At 50.1% G+C, this 15,447-nt stretch overlaps 6 protein-coding genes across 6 annotated transcripts; 3 read left to right on the top strand and 3 right to left on the bottom strand.

The window, feature by feature from the left end:
* Positions 1-50: 50 nt before the first annotated feature.
* On the top strand, positions 51-2,198 carry ABOM_006095 (OSTA/TMEM184 family protein; the record flags this gene model as incomplete). The annotated part of the gene is made up of 7 exons (XM_022533224.1): positions 51-145; positions 227-244; positions 302-355; positions 406-493; positions 546-1,550; positions 1,602-1,963; positions 2,021-2,198. The coding sequence occupies 7 exons, from the start codon at positions 51-53 to the stop codon at positions 2,196-2,198; spliced, it is 1,800 nt and encodes a 599-aa protein (XP_022388625.1).
* A 950-nt stretch (positions 2,199-3,148) lies between these two features.
* ABOM_006094 (uncharacterized protein) lies at positions 3,149-4,722 on the top strand (the record flags this gene model as incomplete). The annotated part of the gene is made up of 2 exons (XM_022533223.1): positions 3,149-3,275; positions 3,356-4,722. 2 exons carry the CDS (start codon positions 3,149-3,151, stop codon positions 4,720-4,722), a joined length of 1,494 nt encoding a protein of 497 aa, XP_022388624.1.
* Positions 4,723-5,359: 637 nt separating this feature from the next.
* On the top strand, positions 5,360-6,294 carry grpE (mitochondrial nucleotide exchange factor MGE1; the record flags this gene model as incomplete). Its single annotated transcript, XM_022533222.1, has 3 exons — positions 5,360-5,644; positions 5,766-6,191; positions 6,262-6,294. The coding sequence occupies 3 exons, from the start codon at positions 5,360-5,362 to the stop codon at positions 6,292-6,294; spliced, it is 744 nt and encodes a 247-aa protein (XP_022388619.1).
* Positions 6,295-7,451: 1,157 nt separating this feature from the next.
* On the bottom strand, positions 7,452-9,002 carry ABOM_006092 (phenylalanine--tRNA ligase; the record flags this gene model as incomplete). Its single annotated transcript, XM_022533221.1, has 1 exon — positions 7,452-9,002. One exon carries the CDS (start codon positions 9,000-9,002, stop codon positions 7,452-7,454), a length of 1,551 nt encoding a protein of 516 aa, XP_022388618.1.
* Positions 9,003-9,715: 713 nt separating this feature from the next.
* On the bottom strand, positions 9,716-11,656 carry ABOM_006091 (uncharacterized protein; the record flags this gene model as incomplete). Its single annotated transcript, XM_022533220.1, has 2 exons — positions 9,716-11,043; positions 11,116-11,656. The coding sequence occupies 2 exons, from the start codon at positions 11,654-11,656 to the stop codon at positions 9,716-9,718; spliced, it is 1,869 nt and encodes a 622-aa protein (XP_022388621.1).
* Positions 11,657-13,254: 1,598 nt separating this feature from the next.
* Positions 13,255-14,149, bottom strand: ABOM_006090 (c-type cytochrome; the record flags this gene model as incomplete). The annotated part of the gene is made up of 5 exons (XM_022533219.1): positions 13,255-13,279; positions 13,347-13,441; positions 13,496-13,654; positions 13,712-13,743; positions 14,122-14,149. The coding sequence occupies 5 exons, from the start codon at positions 14,147-14,149 to the stop codon at positions 13,255-13,257; spliced, it is 339 nt and encodes a 112-aa protein (XP_022388620.1).
* Positions 14,150-15,447: the final 1,298 nt, after the last annotated feature.

Raw genomic sequence — 15,447 nt, 5'->3', positions numbered from 1 at the left:
CTAAAAGTACACGCGGTCGAGAACCGCGAGTCTTGTTGGCAGTAGTCACCATGTCATCCTCAGGAGGTACAGGCTCTAGCCTAGCGAAAGCTGTGGTGATCGTTTCCGGTGTCTCGTCCCTGGTGGCTTCACTTTTGTCGCTTCTGTGAGAGCACACCCTTCCCCGCACTATGCAACGCCCGATATGAGATAGCTTTGCTAACGTCTATTTTTCTTATCTCAAAAGGTCGATATGGCTACAAACGTACGAACACCAATCTACTTTGGTCATTTCGATCTTGCACTGATATATAACGATAAGGAAAAACTATCGAAAACCGCTCCTCCAACGATATGTTGTTCGTATACTTCTGATGTCAGTTTTCTCTCGGTTGTGGTGGATCAGTGTTGAGCTAAACATATCAGGGTTCCTATATATGCGGCTGCTTCCTGGACGAGCATTGTATCACTGAAGGCGTCTCTTTGGCTGGATCCTATTCGCGATGTTTATGAGGTATAACTGGCGACCTAGGCAGCCATGAACATTGCTGACGAGTCACCTTAAGGCCTTTACTATCTACACCTTCTTCCAGTTACTCATCAATTTTCTCGGAGGTGAGCGGGCCTTGATCATCATGACCCACGGTCGTCCTCCGGTACAACATGCCTGGCCACTGAACCATTTCCTGCCCAAACTCGATATCTCCGATCCGCACACCTTCCTGGCCGTGAAGCGCGGTATACTCCAGTATACATGGTTAAAGCCAATCCTAGCTATCGTATCTATCATTATGAAAGCTACAGATAGCTACCAAGAGGGTTACCTGGGCTTAACCTCTGGTTACCTCTGGACAGGGATTGTGTATAATGTTAGCGTCACGATAAGTTTGTACTCGCTGGCGATGTTTTGGGTTTGCCTTCACAACGACCTGGCGCCATTCCGTCCTGTGCCAAAGTTCCTTTGCGTCAAACTCATTATTTTTGCTTCCTATTGGCAAGGTTTCTTCTTGTCCATCTTGCAGTGGCTCGGGGCTTTATCCAACGGTGTCGCGGGGTACACTCCTGACAACCTCGCCGCTGCAATTCAGGATTCCTTGATCTGCTTTGAAATGCCTATATTTGCGGTTACTCATTGGTATGCATTCTCTTGGCATGATTATGCTGACCCAACCATCTCCTCCGCGCGGCTTCCAGTAATATATGCGCTGCGGGATGCCTTTGGCATCAGAGACCTAATCGAGGACACAAAGATGACGTTGCGAGGCGAGAATTATGCATACAGGCTATTCGACTCTGGAGACCATATTATGGCGCATGCTGAATCCGAGTCTCGGGTGAGACGGATGATGCACGGCATGCGATACGAGCGCGGAGGGAAGGGCAAGTACTGGATTCCTACACCGGGTGAAATCAACAGTCGCACACCATTACTTGGTGGTGCTGAATCAAGTAGACGGGGCAGTCTCGTGGAACGGTTCCGCTCGCCCAGTGATGTTGAAGAATCGACACTAGACGAGGGAGATGAACAGCTGTTCACCAAGGCTCGAGCGCTGGAGTTTGGTGACTGGAATGTATGTGAACCAGATCTGTATAAAGAACTTCCACGCGCTAACGTCGCCCAGTATCCGGTGATAACGGCAAATCAAGCGCCACAAGATCAGCGTTTGGCTGCTCCATTCAGCTATCAAGATTCGCAACAACCAGAAGTAGTGAAGAAGTCCCGCAAGCACCGAAAAGTGCGTGCGCCCGGCAGCGAAGAAACGCAGCCAAAGGGTGACAGCACACCGAGCAAATCACGCATGCAGCGTACTGAAAACCGGGCTCCTCTTCAGCGAGGCCCGAGCTCTTCTACTTCTCAAAACTCACACCGCAGCCAATTAGTTGACCTTGTAGTCGAAGATCGAGAAGCCGAAGAGAAAGAACGATTTGAGCAGCAGAGAATGACTGGCTCCGCATTGTTAGAGCCAGAACATCGATATTTCCAGTAAGTGGTTCTTATTTGAAACTGCAGTCCTAGGGCTGATATATCTTTAATTTCCAGGACGCCATCCGGTCACCCATTGAGCGAGCAGTCTAAGATCACCCATAGTGAGGGTTCTGGTTCCCCCAGTGAACGCGCAAAGCAACCGACCGAGAGAGATGAGGACACGGCCAACGATGAATCAAAAACCCCAGGGTGGTCGTATGAAGGGTTGGAGGAGAATGTTTGGGGTCAATGACAAGAGTTATCCCCACTGCATATACGCATGGTTTGGGTTGGTTTATGTTTTACTTCCAACTTTCGGTGTATAGGTGTATATTCTTCGGTTGTTACTTTCTTCTTTTCTTTACTTCTTGTTCCTCTACTTCTATCCCACTTTGTTTTGTTTCGGAGGCATAGGGTACTTTCTTTTTTGGTGCCTGATGAAGTCATATATAAATAGCACGAAACCAGATAAAAAGTAAATTTAGGGTATAGACGTCAACCACTGACAATGCGCTGCTCCTTCGGCAAGAGACTGGGTGAGACAGCTCACGTTCTGTGATAACATGGCACCATCCTGTCCAATGTCCACAATAATCACACGTCATTTGGGAGGTGATAGCTGTGACTGGCGAAACGTGTTCAACGGATGCACCTTCAAATGCAAAAGCTCAATGGGGCAAATGGCAATGCGTCCTTAGGCGCCCACTCTGGGTGCCTCAGCGAAGCCAATAGTTTAGCGCCGTGATAACCAACAAATCACATGCAGGTCAGCACGCCGCAGATCGACCGCTTCAGACACGTTGTCGAGGAGGGGATCCAATCAAGGCAACGTGACGAGTCAGGAGACTCTCCGTTTGGTCTGGTACCTCTTTGTCTCATCTCTTTGGTCTTATCAATCCAACTCATCATACTTTGACCGTCACCCACAATGCATAAGCACAAAGGGACAGACCGAATCCGATTCGCTTCTGACCCATATTCTTACCGCCGCGGGGTCGGTCACAAGGGTTTCAGTACTGCTTTATGCCAGCCACCTATGAGCTGATTGTTGTCCACCCGTTTGGGGTCCCTTTTCACTTGGGGCTTTTTGCCCGGTGTGCCCTGCCTGTCCCTCTTGGATCTGATTCTTCCCCTTCTCCTTCTTTCCGTACGGTTGGGACCCCCACTGGATGATGGACCAACGGCTTGGAACCACTGGTAGCCATGAAGCGGGCAATTGAACAAGCAGGGTCGGTATGCGCTGGCTGGATCTCGTCCTGCTTGTTCTTCTGCCCGGGCTCGGGGAGCGATGATGAAAGCTTCCACCACCAACAATCTCTGAAGCGAAAGGGTATGTATGCCTAATATACCTGCTAAGCATATTGCCCCCGGCAAAACTATAGGAAGTTGCTGAACATTCTCTTATCTTAGGGGTCGAGCGAGAGATGAAAGTATGTCATACGCAGCCTCGTCTCGTTCCCCCGATGAAGCTCGCCGTCGACAGTTCTCTCCCCAGGCCAAGTGCGCCAGCCTGGACATCGTCTACACCATCACTGAAGCTGGATAGTAGGCTGTCATCGCAAAGGTCCAAACGAGCGAGTCTCACTTTCAAAAGAAAGTCAACTGCTCCTTTACGAATCAGCGGGCCCTCGGAATTCAGAACAGTTTCCAGTTTCGCAACTTCTCCCAGGGGATTCCATCCTGACAGTTTTATTATCCTTTCGCCTGGGCAATTTCGTCCCCTAGAACTGAACTTCGAGGCCTCCGGCAATGGACTGCCAGATCTTCCCGAGTTTGATACCTTTCAAGTAGAAGAAGAATGCCCAATACTTACCCGGCCTTCGCGCACTCTGAGAACATCCGCTGATGTCTCCCGTATATCTCGCGCCAAATCCCACCGACCTTCTTCTTCCTTTCAATTAGTGCGGAAACCTGTCGGCTCTGGATCCCGGCGATCCTCTCTAGCCACCATGGAACAGCTCATGGACAAACAAGTTCCATTCAATAACCCTTTAGTCCCTCACTTCTCTGCCCGTTCACATGCAGATAATGATCCGACTGCAAGTCAACATCATTCTGGTCACACTAGGCTGGACACAGCCAATGGTTGCGGATTGGTAGTGTCGAAGCCGGAGTCTTACAAAGAGTCACAAGCAAGCAGAATCACTCTACCCCCTAGGACTCCTACCAACACCACCTGCACCAACCTGCAGGACAGGCCATTACCCCCTATCCCAGTGGAAGATTCTCCTTCATCTGGCACCACTCAACGACCCCCGACGACACCGACCGAGACCCGACCACCCACCACCCCTTCCGAGAATCGTAACCCTAACTCAGCAACAACAACACCCACCCGATCCGGCCGCGTCACTCAATGGCTCTTCCAGTCAAGCAACAAGGCCTCACCCTTCTCTTCTTCCACATCCCCTTGGATGTCCACTTTCACCGACAAAAACCCCTTCCGCATCCGCTCCCGTACCCTTAGTGGATCCACCATCACCTCAAGTCTGACCAGCCTAACAGGTGGCTTCAAGGCTACTCCATCTTTATCCAGTAATACTACAGCAGCCCCAGGTCGTCCGTCTCACATTGATCCCCGTCTGCAAAAGGAATTAGACGTACCTATGTGCTTTTCTCGTCCATATATACCTAAACAAGCTGATGATCCTGCCATCTATCCAACCATCTTTGAAGGTCAACAACAGCAGCAGCAGCATCCACAGAACGGATACGATGAATTCGATCACGATTACTACACGACATATCGTCGGTCCGCGGTCGGTTTGGCTTTTTAAGGGGGATTGAGAGCAGGGGGGTAATGTTCGTGTATATACCTTAACTTCCACGCTGTCTTGGCTTTATCATTTTCTGGTAATAATTCGTCTATTTATTATTATATACCTCCTTGTTTTTAACGTCTATGAATCACTCTTCTCTTTCCGTCTCCACTTTATTTATCTACTTATTCACCCATTGGTCAGTAGATAGACGAGGGAATATTTCGCATGGATGTTACAAAGAACACTTCGTAGTCTGAAACATTCTTCAACTGCATCCAAAGAAGCGGCGGAGTTAAGAGTCCCGTCTATCCGAACAGTCTGCTTCCTTGACTATATATCACCATGAGGATTCATACGCCTCCCTTGGCAACGACAACGCATCAATTATAATTGTAGCCTAGGGTCCTAGAATACATGTACAGCATTTCTATTACACTATCGATTACCACATAGTAACTCCGCATGCAGGAGGCAAGAATGGCGCATCGGCCCGAGGATTTTCCTCCCAACCAGCCAAGGCGGTCAGGTGATTTATGCCGAAATATCTGTTTTTCTAGCGATATCGCTGACTCTCCCATCTTCTCAGCACGACAGCTCCATATCACTTCCTTCTCCTGCAATTGCTCACTTTTTCTCAAATCCCTCCGCCACAATGTTCCAGCGTACCATCCTCAGACAGGCCCAAGCCTCCCGCTCTCTCCTTTCCGTCCGTTCGGCGTCTTCAGCACCATTGGCGCTTAGCCGCACGTCACAATTCCAGCCGCAAACCCTCCGTCCATTTGCTCCTTTGCCCAGCTTCCGCAACTACTCTACAGAGAACAAGGCCGAGGAAGGCAAGCAGGAGAAGAATGAGAACGCTGAATCAGAGTCCCAGAACCCCGAGGATGCCATTCGTAAGGAGCTTGAAAAGAAGGAGAAGGAGGTTGTCGATTTGAAGGTAAAGCAAATCAATATGCTCCTGATGATTTGATTATCCTCCCAACTACATTCATACATATACATATGTGTATACATACAAAGCCTGTTCTTCACAGCTCCGCTAACCCGCCACGCAACAGGACAAGTATGTCCGCTCCGTCGCAGACTTCCTCAACCTCCAGGAACGCACCAAGCGTGATATGGACAATGCGCGCAACTTCGCCATCCAGCGCTTTGCCGTTGATCTTCTCGAGAGCATTGACAACTTCGACCGTGCCCTCCTGGCTGTGCCCGAGGCCAAGCTCAACTCCAATGAGCCTGAACATAAGGACATTAAGGATCTCGTCTCCGGCCTGAACATGACTCAGAACATTTTGATGAATGCCCTCAAGAAGCACGGTCTGGAGAGGTTTGATCCTAGCGAGCCTGCTGAAGATGGCACGACCCAGAAGTTCGACCCCAACATGCATGAGGCTACCTTCATGGCCAAGGCTGAGGGCAAGGAGAACGGCGATATCATGTATACTCAGAGCAAGGGCTTCAGGCTGAACGGACGTGTCCTGAGAGTAAGCACAACCCCTTCCCTGTCATACTAACGTCAATGGGGTTCACGATACTAACGAGAAACCTTTCCAGGCTGCCAAGGTCGGCGTTGTCAAGAACGACTAAATCAATCACCCACACAAACACCTCATCAGTTTCCTCTAAACGCAACCTTACCATCTCTTATTCTACCTGTATAATATACCGAATACCTTTCATCATGACGAGGAATAACCAGTTATGGTAACCGTGATACCACGTCTTTTCTCTATGAATGCATGTGTATGATACACCGGCTATTTTGTTTGCATACGATCGGAGGGCTTACGGTCTGCCCTCCTTTCGTAGTTCTTGTCTTTTTTTCATGTTCATGTCAGGCGTTTGAAACTCACCCCTCACCTCTCACTATATCACATTATATCTGTATAATACATGCAATGATCTGGTCTTGTCATTCTACAAAAAAAAAGTTGGTCTGATTGGCTTTTTTTTTGGATATGAGCTACTTGAACAGTATTGGATCCTGGGTTTCGTTTCCTTTCCTTGCTTTGCTTGTTCGTTGGGCTGAGTCGTTTCGGTAACGGGTCATGATGATCTACATTAATAGATGATTGACTGGATCGGTCATTACTATATTTCTGTCTATTCTTTTCCTTCGCCCTTGGGCGATCTTAGGCGGCGTTGTAGACTTCGATATGAACTATGTGCAAGAGCATTGAGTATCTTCCCACTTCGTTAACGGTAGCGACAACAAGCACAGTAGTGTCTTAATTGACTACAGTTCGACGCTTTTTGCCCTGGGTCCATATTGCGGATGACCTTTAATGTTCTTCTATAGAGATAGTTTATATACATTGGTGCTTGTAAAACTCTCTTCGCATCGATAATACATCTACATCCAATAGGTTCTCATAAAGCTTTACATGGTCATTTATTTCATTTTTAATCGGGTATCAAGCTAAACCGGTAGTATTGTATGTCTCACCATTAATGCAATCTACCAAAAGGGCACGTACCAATATGTTATAGACACAAGAGCCCAGGGCAGTTCAGCAGCTCGATTGGATTTACTCTAGCCGTCTAGCAAAATTTATCCAACACACCTACAGTTCGGCAGTAAGATCAAGTAAACAACAGACTACGATCAACCTTGAAGTCGAGATGAAAACTTTATTCTCCAAATACTGTACAGATAAAAGGTACACAGGGATCAATCATGAAATAATCGTGGGATATTATACTAGGATCCATACCACATGAGACAACATGCCGATTTAAATCGATTACCTCAACTGAACGCCCAGCAAGCCAACAAGCTTCTCCCTGACCTGGTTATGGAGGTCATTGGTCTCTTCGTTGGTCAACGTGCGCTCCAGACTGCGGTAATTGATCCGGTAGCACATGCTCTTCTTGCCTGTCTTCGGATGCGTGAATTCATCAATAAGTCTGACGTCTTCGACCAGATCGCCCGCGACACCACGGACGATCTCCATGATATCGTTCTCGTGGACTGGCACCGCGCCGCCGGCAGCGCTACCGCCGCTAACGGCCGCAGAAGGAAGCCAGAAGGCGACATCCTTATAGCAGGCAGGGTGTTTGGAGAAGGGCTCGAAGCGGGAGATATGGCCGGCCTTGAACTGGGAGAGGAAGCGCTCATCGCGGGACCAGAAGAGTCGGATGTCCGGGATGTTGAAGAGGAGCATGGCGATGCGCTCGAGGCCGAGCCCGAAGGCCCATCCGATGCGATTTGGCACGTCCGAGTTGATCAGCAGCTCTTGCTTGATGACACCGCAGCCCAGGATCTCGAGCCAGTCGCCTTGCCAGAAGACTTCGAGTTCCCAGGACGGGCTGGTGAAGGGGAAATAAGCCTCTACCCAGCGGACCTTCAGCGGTTCTTGTTCCGTAGCGTTATTGCCGTCGGCGGCCGCGGCGGCTTTGCTGGCTTCGGTGAAGATCTTGATCACCATTCGCTCGAGGGAGCGTTTGAGGTGCGCCGCGATGGCTTCGACCTCCTCCGCGCTGTGGTGCTCTGCCTGCAGTGGGTTGCGCTCTGCGTGAATGGTGGGGTTGGGGTCCTCGACGGCGACGTCGTGAGTCGGGATGCGGTTGAGATCGTCCGTGATCCTGGCAGCTGTTTCCGCAGCAGCCTTTAAGGGCTCAATGTCGGGCCGTTTCCACAACATGGCGCCCTCCATTTGATGGAAAACGGGGTAATGGCTGCGATCGATAGCATCTCGGCGATAGACGTCCGCAACAACAGTGTACCCAACCTCTTCGGGACGCGATTTCTCATTCCGGTTGATCTGTTGGAAGTATGCTTGCTGGTGCGCGCTGGTATGTGTTCTCAGCACGGTCTTCTCATTGACATAGTAGGTATCCGTGCGGCTACGACCGGGATGGTCCAGCGGGAACCCGAGGACGTCGAAGTTCTGCGCGGTCGTAACAACGGGACTCTTCTCGTGGTAGTTTCCGTAGACGGGACCCGGGAACTGGCTTTCGATTAGCTTCCGGGTGATGGCGAGAGGGTGGTTCTCGTCGAGGTAAAGTCGTCTTCCGACGTGGGAGAGGATCGTATCGGGAGTGTTGGTCCATTGGTCTGTGGGATAAGATTTATCTTCAATTGTTAAAGATGGCTTCTTTATGGAGACCCGAGGATCCGGCTTCTGATCCGGGTTCGTAGATTCTTGGGTTCTGAGAGCCGCTGTTGAGCTCCAGGTTCTGCGGAGAGGGTCCGAGATGTGCGAGACATGCGAGAACGGAATGCGCACGTTCCTGCTGATTGCCCATCTGCTGCTGGTGGCGCGCAGCGCCCTGCCTGTAGCCAAGAGGCGCATGTCGATATAAAATGCACCCCGAATGGCGCGGTGGAATTAATTACCAGGGTGGAAGCACGTAATCTTGGAGGACTTACTCCGATGCGGAATCAATACAAAACATTCCGGGCCGGCGAAATTAGTGGCCGACGGGATTGTGCATACATAACTATTTTTCCACGACTGACCGAACGTATCGATACCTTCAATATGTGTCTACTCAAATTTGAGAAGGCTACGTATCTTGGGACGAGCCAGAAAAGGAGAGCTGGCTTAATTGAAATTAATGACAAACCCATACACCACGAAATGCCTTCCAATCGTCCACCAACCCGAGAAACAGAATATAAACAAGGATTAGATCAATGAACGCCCAAGCAATCATCCTTAGTTAAGGTTCCGAGAAGAAGTCATAGAAAGCACAGAAATGGTCAACCAACGCGTCTATCGCTTTTGCCTCGCTTTCGCCGGTCAATGCAGAGAAGGAAATGAGAGAAGCGATGACCTAGTACCGCAGTTGTAGACGCCAGCCACCAAACAGTCGAGACACGCAAGCAGATCAGACCAGACCAGACCGAGCATCAGTAGTAACCCGTGACGCCAATCCCGAATGAGCGTAGAGACGGACTAACGCCATGAAATACAATGTAAGATATGTGAGAGAAGGAAAGCCAGGTTAATGCGGATAGCGATGGAGCGAACGCTGCAACGAATATAGGATCTCAGCCCCCTTCTCAAATGCCTTCGATGGTATCGGAACCTGAGTCATCTGATCCGTCGGCAAGCATAGAGTGAGTCGGTAGCTTTCGTCCTGATCCATATACCATCTCCATTAACTTGGCTTTCTGCTTCTCCCGGACAGATCGAAGGTAATCATAGCTGCCCTCTAATCCACGAATCTGGCCTTCAATTACAGCCTCAACCGGTCCTAGCATCCGACCGTTACTCCGACCACCACTTGAATCAATAGCACCAGCAAAGCTCACGGAATCGTTGCGCCGAACGAGTGGACTGACGAGCTTTCGTCGTAGAGTTTCCAGGTTGACCTTAAGAGTAAGGAGCCGGCCGCGGTGATCCATGAGGAGATGCTTGTTGGCGACCGTCCGGCTACGGACATTAGCGAGTAGCCGTTTGTTCTTCTCATACTTCCGCACAACGGCTGCGTCTGGCCCAAGAACACGGGTCCAAAGAGAGCTGAGCATTTCACCTTCAGCACGCTCTTGGGCATCTGACTCACGCACAACCGTGCGTTGAATATTGAGAAACTGACGATCTATAGATTCAAATAGCGCGAAAAGCGCAGTCGAGTGGGTCAACTCGCTGTTAATGGACTCTTCAAGTACCGACAGGAACTCTGTGAAGGTCCGTGTGAGGGTGGAGCGCGTACGCTGGGCCGATGTCTGACCGAACAACGCAGTTACAACGTGGCCAAAGGTGGTCGGAGTGTTTAGCTCGCCACTAACACCATCCCCATCCGGGACGGTGATACGCTCTAGCGTGCCGAGTCGCGCCAGAAGATCGTGCATATTGTCAAGCATGATAGACGGTAGCGTACTGGGCGGTTGGGATGACAATGTCTCCAGCTCCCGTTTGGCCCAATCCATGACGAGCAAGATTGAGTCCACGTCCGAGTCCACATTAGCGAAAAAGCGCGTCAACTCTAACGACAGCGACTTCAGGGACTCGGACAACTCATCCAGCTGGCGCACTATGATCGGCGCACTGGTCATATTGGTACCGCGAACCGACTCACTCAGATCCCAGACAGCAACACCGGTCTCCTGCAACGTCCCTATCTGTTGTACACCATTCTCTGAATAGTATATCAGAGGCTCAAAAGACCGCGCAAAGCCCGACAGTTTCACCAGGTCAGGGATTGCTTGCGGTACGCTGGGTAAGAACAAGGCGCGCATGAATACTATGGATAGTAGGGCTACCAGAATGGAAATGGTGGTGTTGGATTTGGAGCTAGTGATCTTATCGAATTTGGATCGCAAGTAACTAAAGAGTGCGACAAAGGGTTCGCGCTGCTGAACTTCTGCGCGCACAGCGAACCGGATATCTTGAGAAAGGCCCACTCGTTAGTATCCCGCGCCAGCATGCTGGACAGGGTTCAAACCGAGATAAAGCCTACAATTGCTTAGATTATTATCCGAGCCAAACTCCAGTCCTTCCGGGGCGGGACTGGTCTCCGGCACCCGGCGTGGGCTAGGTGACCGAACCTTGTGCGGTGAGTCTGCGTCCCTCGGCAGTGGAACATTGGCAGCGATCGTAAGGTCCCCTGTATCAGTAGAACTGCTCCTTTTACCAGCCATGGGATCCTCCAGAGCGTCTTCATATTGCGGGCTGGGTTCTCGCGATTGTGATGGACTTAACCCCACAGTGGGCTTTAGTCCTAATCGATCCTGATCAACCTTGCGCAGATAGGGCTGATGCCGGTACCACCCACTGCCTTGGACGTAGTCATACCTCCGAAACCCTGGGGGTGACCAGCGCTCCCCGTTAGGAGTCATGTCATCTTCTTCCACGTCGGACTCCTCTGACCGAAATCCTGAATGTTGTGACGGTAGACCAAACGCCGGAGAACGGTGAGCATTATTTGGGTTCTCAAAGTCTTCGAGCGACGCATCCAATGAGGGATGCTCGTCAAAGACGTTATCCAGCTCATCCAACATGGTGGACGGCGTTGCGCACAACCTATACGACGTTATCAAAGCCACTTCAATCGTTGCGACGCTGAAGCGACGACTTGAGTGGACGAAAACAGTTCCTAGATTGTCGCGGTGAGGTGATAGTTTGTGGAGGGGTTAGTCGCAAGCGCACTAAGACGAGACGGGATCGGTCTTATGCGCTGTCGCGATAAGTGGTGGGGAGAAGGTAAACAGGTGGTAGGTAGGAAAAGACAAGTAACGAAGAGTAGTCTGCAGGTCAGAACGAAGATACAGGAATGGACAGACGCAAGACATGGGAATGCGAAAGGGAGTAGATGCCAGCGGACGAGGCCTTGATGCCTGAGGACGGAGCGGCCGACTAACTGGGTTGCGACAAGTCACGCTCGCTTTCCCGGGGTAGGTAGTAGATACGGAGTACTTGCAGCAGTTACAGAGGCGCTTGCATTAGAAACGTTGTGGCACAGTGATCAGCAGTCCGCTGTAAATGCCGTTAGTTTTGACGACTTGGAATCAACCAACAACAGGATATCATCAAGTGTTCTGCGGGTAGTCATTCAAGTTCTCAAAGGAATGCGGTTCGTGTTCCTTTCTATTTCGTGCCCAGGTACCAAAGGAGAATGAACCAGCGATACCCCCCCCTCGCATCGCTCTTTGGGGTTTGAGTTGTTTTATCGGGAGAGCAAGAGAGGGGCGCAGGTGGTGGCTGGGCCAATGGCGGTGGACAGTCCAGGGGGTCATGTGCCAACGTGTTCCAGACCCGTACTGTTCCGTACAGGTCCATCGTAGTTACTGTCCTGTCCTTGGGGATAGGTACCCTCTGGTAGGTTTGCTCTAGACTAGTGGTAAGATATCGTCGTGGTTAGTCACTGAAACACTGGTTGCGAGTGTTCCCTCGAGAAATCCAGTCCAATCTGCCGGTCCAATAACATCCACGGCCGGTAGGGATCGACCACCAGTTTGCCATAACTCTCCCACTGCTGGTCCAGGACGATAGGACAGGACTCGTCCAAGTGGACCATGATAGCTCCTAGAGAGAAATCATCTTCACACCGTAAGAACCTTGAGGGGCTTCTCGCTCGAGTCGGATCAAGGCAACGGCCGGCAAGTGAGCGTCGAACATCTCGGGAATAAAGGCCCAACCCAAAGTGCCCGAATCGGGATTTCCATACATCCACGTGATAAACCAATGACGCACGTGGTGTAATCACGGGAACTCAACGGGCGTCTGTGGTTAGTCCAAACAAGAGCGTGAGAGAAGAGAAGACTGTCGTCATGAGAGGAGATATCTTTATTCATTACAGCCTTACGGCCTGAAACTTAACCATGATACATAGAGCTGAAAAACATGACCATCGAGAGGAAAATGTGGAAAGGTTATGGGCCGCCATAGACAAGCTCGTGAAGGAAACGTGTCTCTATGAAACCCGCAAATCCTGCGCACAAAGGAAAAATCACGTCTATTGCGAGTAAACAAGGTATTGAGTAATATTACATGCCCTGTCCGTCAAACTGCCGAGGATCTGGGAACGTATCAGATCCGACGCGACAAGTCGCTTGAACCGGGTCGAAGAAAGAATTTTATTCACGTTAAAAAAGAGAGTTTAAGCACAGCTCTCCTTGAGGTAACTGATAGAGCATGACCAGTCAGCACACAAATGCTATTGTAATAGCAAGACATAACGAGTAAACATACGTGATGAGGTCGTTCCTCTCCTTGCCCTTCTTGAGGCCACCGAAGGCCATCTTGGTACCGGGAATGAACTTCTTGGGGTTCTCGAGGTACTTGAACTACATGGAATTAGTCAACCCATAATTGACGGGAGCACGAAGAACAATGCATACCAGAGTGTTCTCATCCCAGGTGACACCGGCCTGCTTGTTGGCATCGGTGTAGGCGTAGCCCTCAACGGAACCGGTCTGACGGCCAAAGAGACCGTTGAGCTTGGGGCCGACCTTGTTGGCACCATCCGCCTCGACGGTGTGGCACTGAGCGCAGCGAGTCTATAGATAATGTTAGCCTTTGCGCAGCAAGCCTTCTATGAATCGATGCCAGCTTACCTGGAAGAGCTTGGCACCCTTGGCAGAGTCACCTGGAGGAAATAGGATGTTAGCCGTCTGCTTCGCTTTCTCTGCAGCCTCAAGTTCGGCCTCGCGCATGTCGATGGTAGTAAGAAGGCAGAAAATGTCAAAGCTGGTCATGTTGCTCAAAATAATTGTGTATTGTGGGCGCATCCAGATATTGATTCTTCAATGATATGGGATGCGAAGAGAAAAGTCGCAGACTGTCCATTGTCTAGAGAACACAGAGCTGTTGGGGAAATTTTTGTGCTCCTCGAACAGCAGTAACAATCATTCACTGAATCCCAGGAACCAATTCGTGTTTGTTTGGACACCAGCAGTGAATGACAGGATGGGACGCGCTTGACGAGCAACGGGGAAGCAGCAAGCCAGGGAGCGAGGTAGCTTACCAGGAGCGAAACCAGCGTCCTTGCCCATTGTGAATGTGTGTAGTAAAGTCTAAAGAGACTGGAAAGATGTTAAAAGGATAGTATACAAAAAGAGGGTATCCCAAAAGCGAATTGAGGAAAATCAACTGAAGGAGAAAAAAAAAAAACGGGCAGGAAGAAAAACTTGCGATCGCAGCAATTTGTACAAAGCGCCGTCTTCGCCCCCGAGGCCTCCCGTGATTCTAGCCTCGGCCAATCAGCGGCAGGATGATTCAGCACTCAACGGGCTCTCTCGGGACAAGGGAAACAACCGGTGTCTTTTTTCAGCACCTATTTTTGTTTCCTTGGTTCTGCATTTTTATGGGGGAGACGGCGTCTCATACGGCTACAAAAGATGCAACGACGTTACGTATGCTTACATTGCCCGGGAATAGAACCCTGTCTCGTATAGTAATCGACGCCCTATTACATCTTTCTCTTTACGGTACTATTGCGATGAGCATCAGTCAAAGTCATTTTGCAAAGGCCGGGTTTGCATAGGTATGATCTCATACCTCGACGGTGTTTGACCCAACAAAAGATTACGGGGAGAACTGGGCCGAAGCGGAAATGGATGGACCCGGCCTTTGGAAATGCCTGCCTTGCTATTTGTCCCCCAACGGGCAGAATTCTCGTGAACTGGTCTGTGTGTCCAGCCGCCGCCTTTGGCCCGAATTGAGGTCTGAGCCTGAGGCAGTTATATCCCGCTCTTTACCTAAGATAAATCCTATTCAATGAATACAACTTGTCCAGCCGGGGGAGCCCACGATACCCTCTTCCTAGACGGCCGCCTGGGGTGAATCAATCTCTGCCCCAACCGTGTGGTCACCTCTCCAGAACATCTGTACAAGCCTAGCAGCCCAATTGCTACCAAGATTAGATTCTTTGAAAAATCTCATCGAACCTCTAATTCTCTTGCACCATCCTATTTCCGTCACCTTCAGCTAGGCTGCTTGCACGAAGTGGTCTAGGAGCATTTTGAGTGTATAGAATATAGTTCCACATCTCTTCCTGTTTTCGCCTTTCTTCCCCCTAGTAAAGGTGTTACTCTTCAAAGCTGATGAACCCTCGTGTCAACCTCTCTGGTTTCAGCTCTACAGAGATGCACATACTTCCTCGCCTCCGTGGACGGCTGCAATACAGCATTGGATTTCGTAAACCAAAGAGAACATGCGTCTTGTGGTCCTATACATACGCTATCTTGTCTGTCATGTATGAAATCTCTAGCCAACGACAGTAAGGAAATGCAGTTCACCTGAGTGCAACTTGACAGGAAAAGAACGCTCGCTTGAATCTAGTATTTCCCGT

This window comes from Aspergillus bombycis, assembly GCF_001792695.1.
Source record: "Aspergillus bombycis strain NRRL26010 chromosome Unknown contig00049, whole genome shotgun sequence".
Taxonomy (NCBI): domain Eukaryota; kingdom Fungi; phylum Ascomycota; class Eurotiomycetes; order Eurotiales; family Aspergillaceae; genus Aspergillus; species Aspergillus bombycis.
Note: the sequence above shows the minus strand (reverse complement) of the source record. Positions and strands in the feature narration are given on the sequence as shown.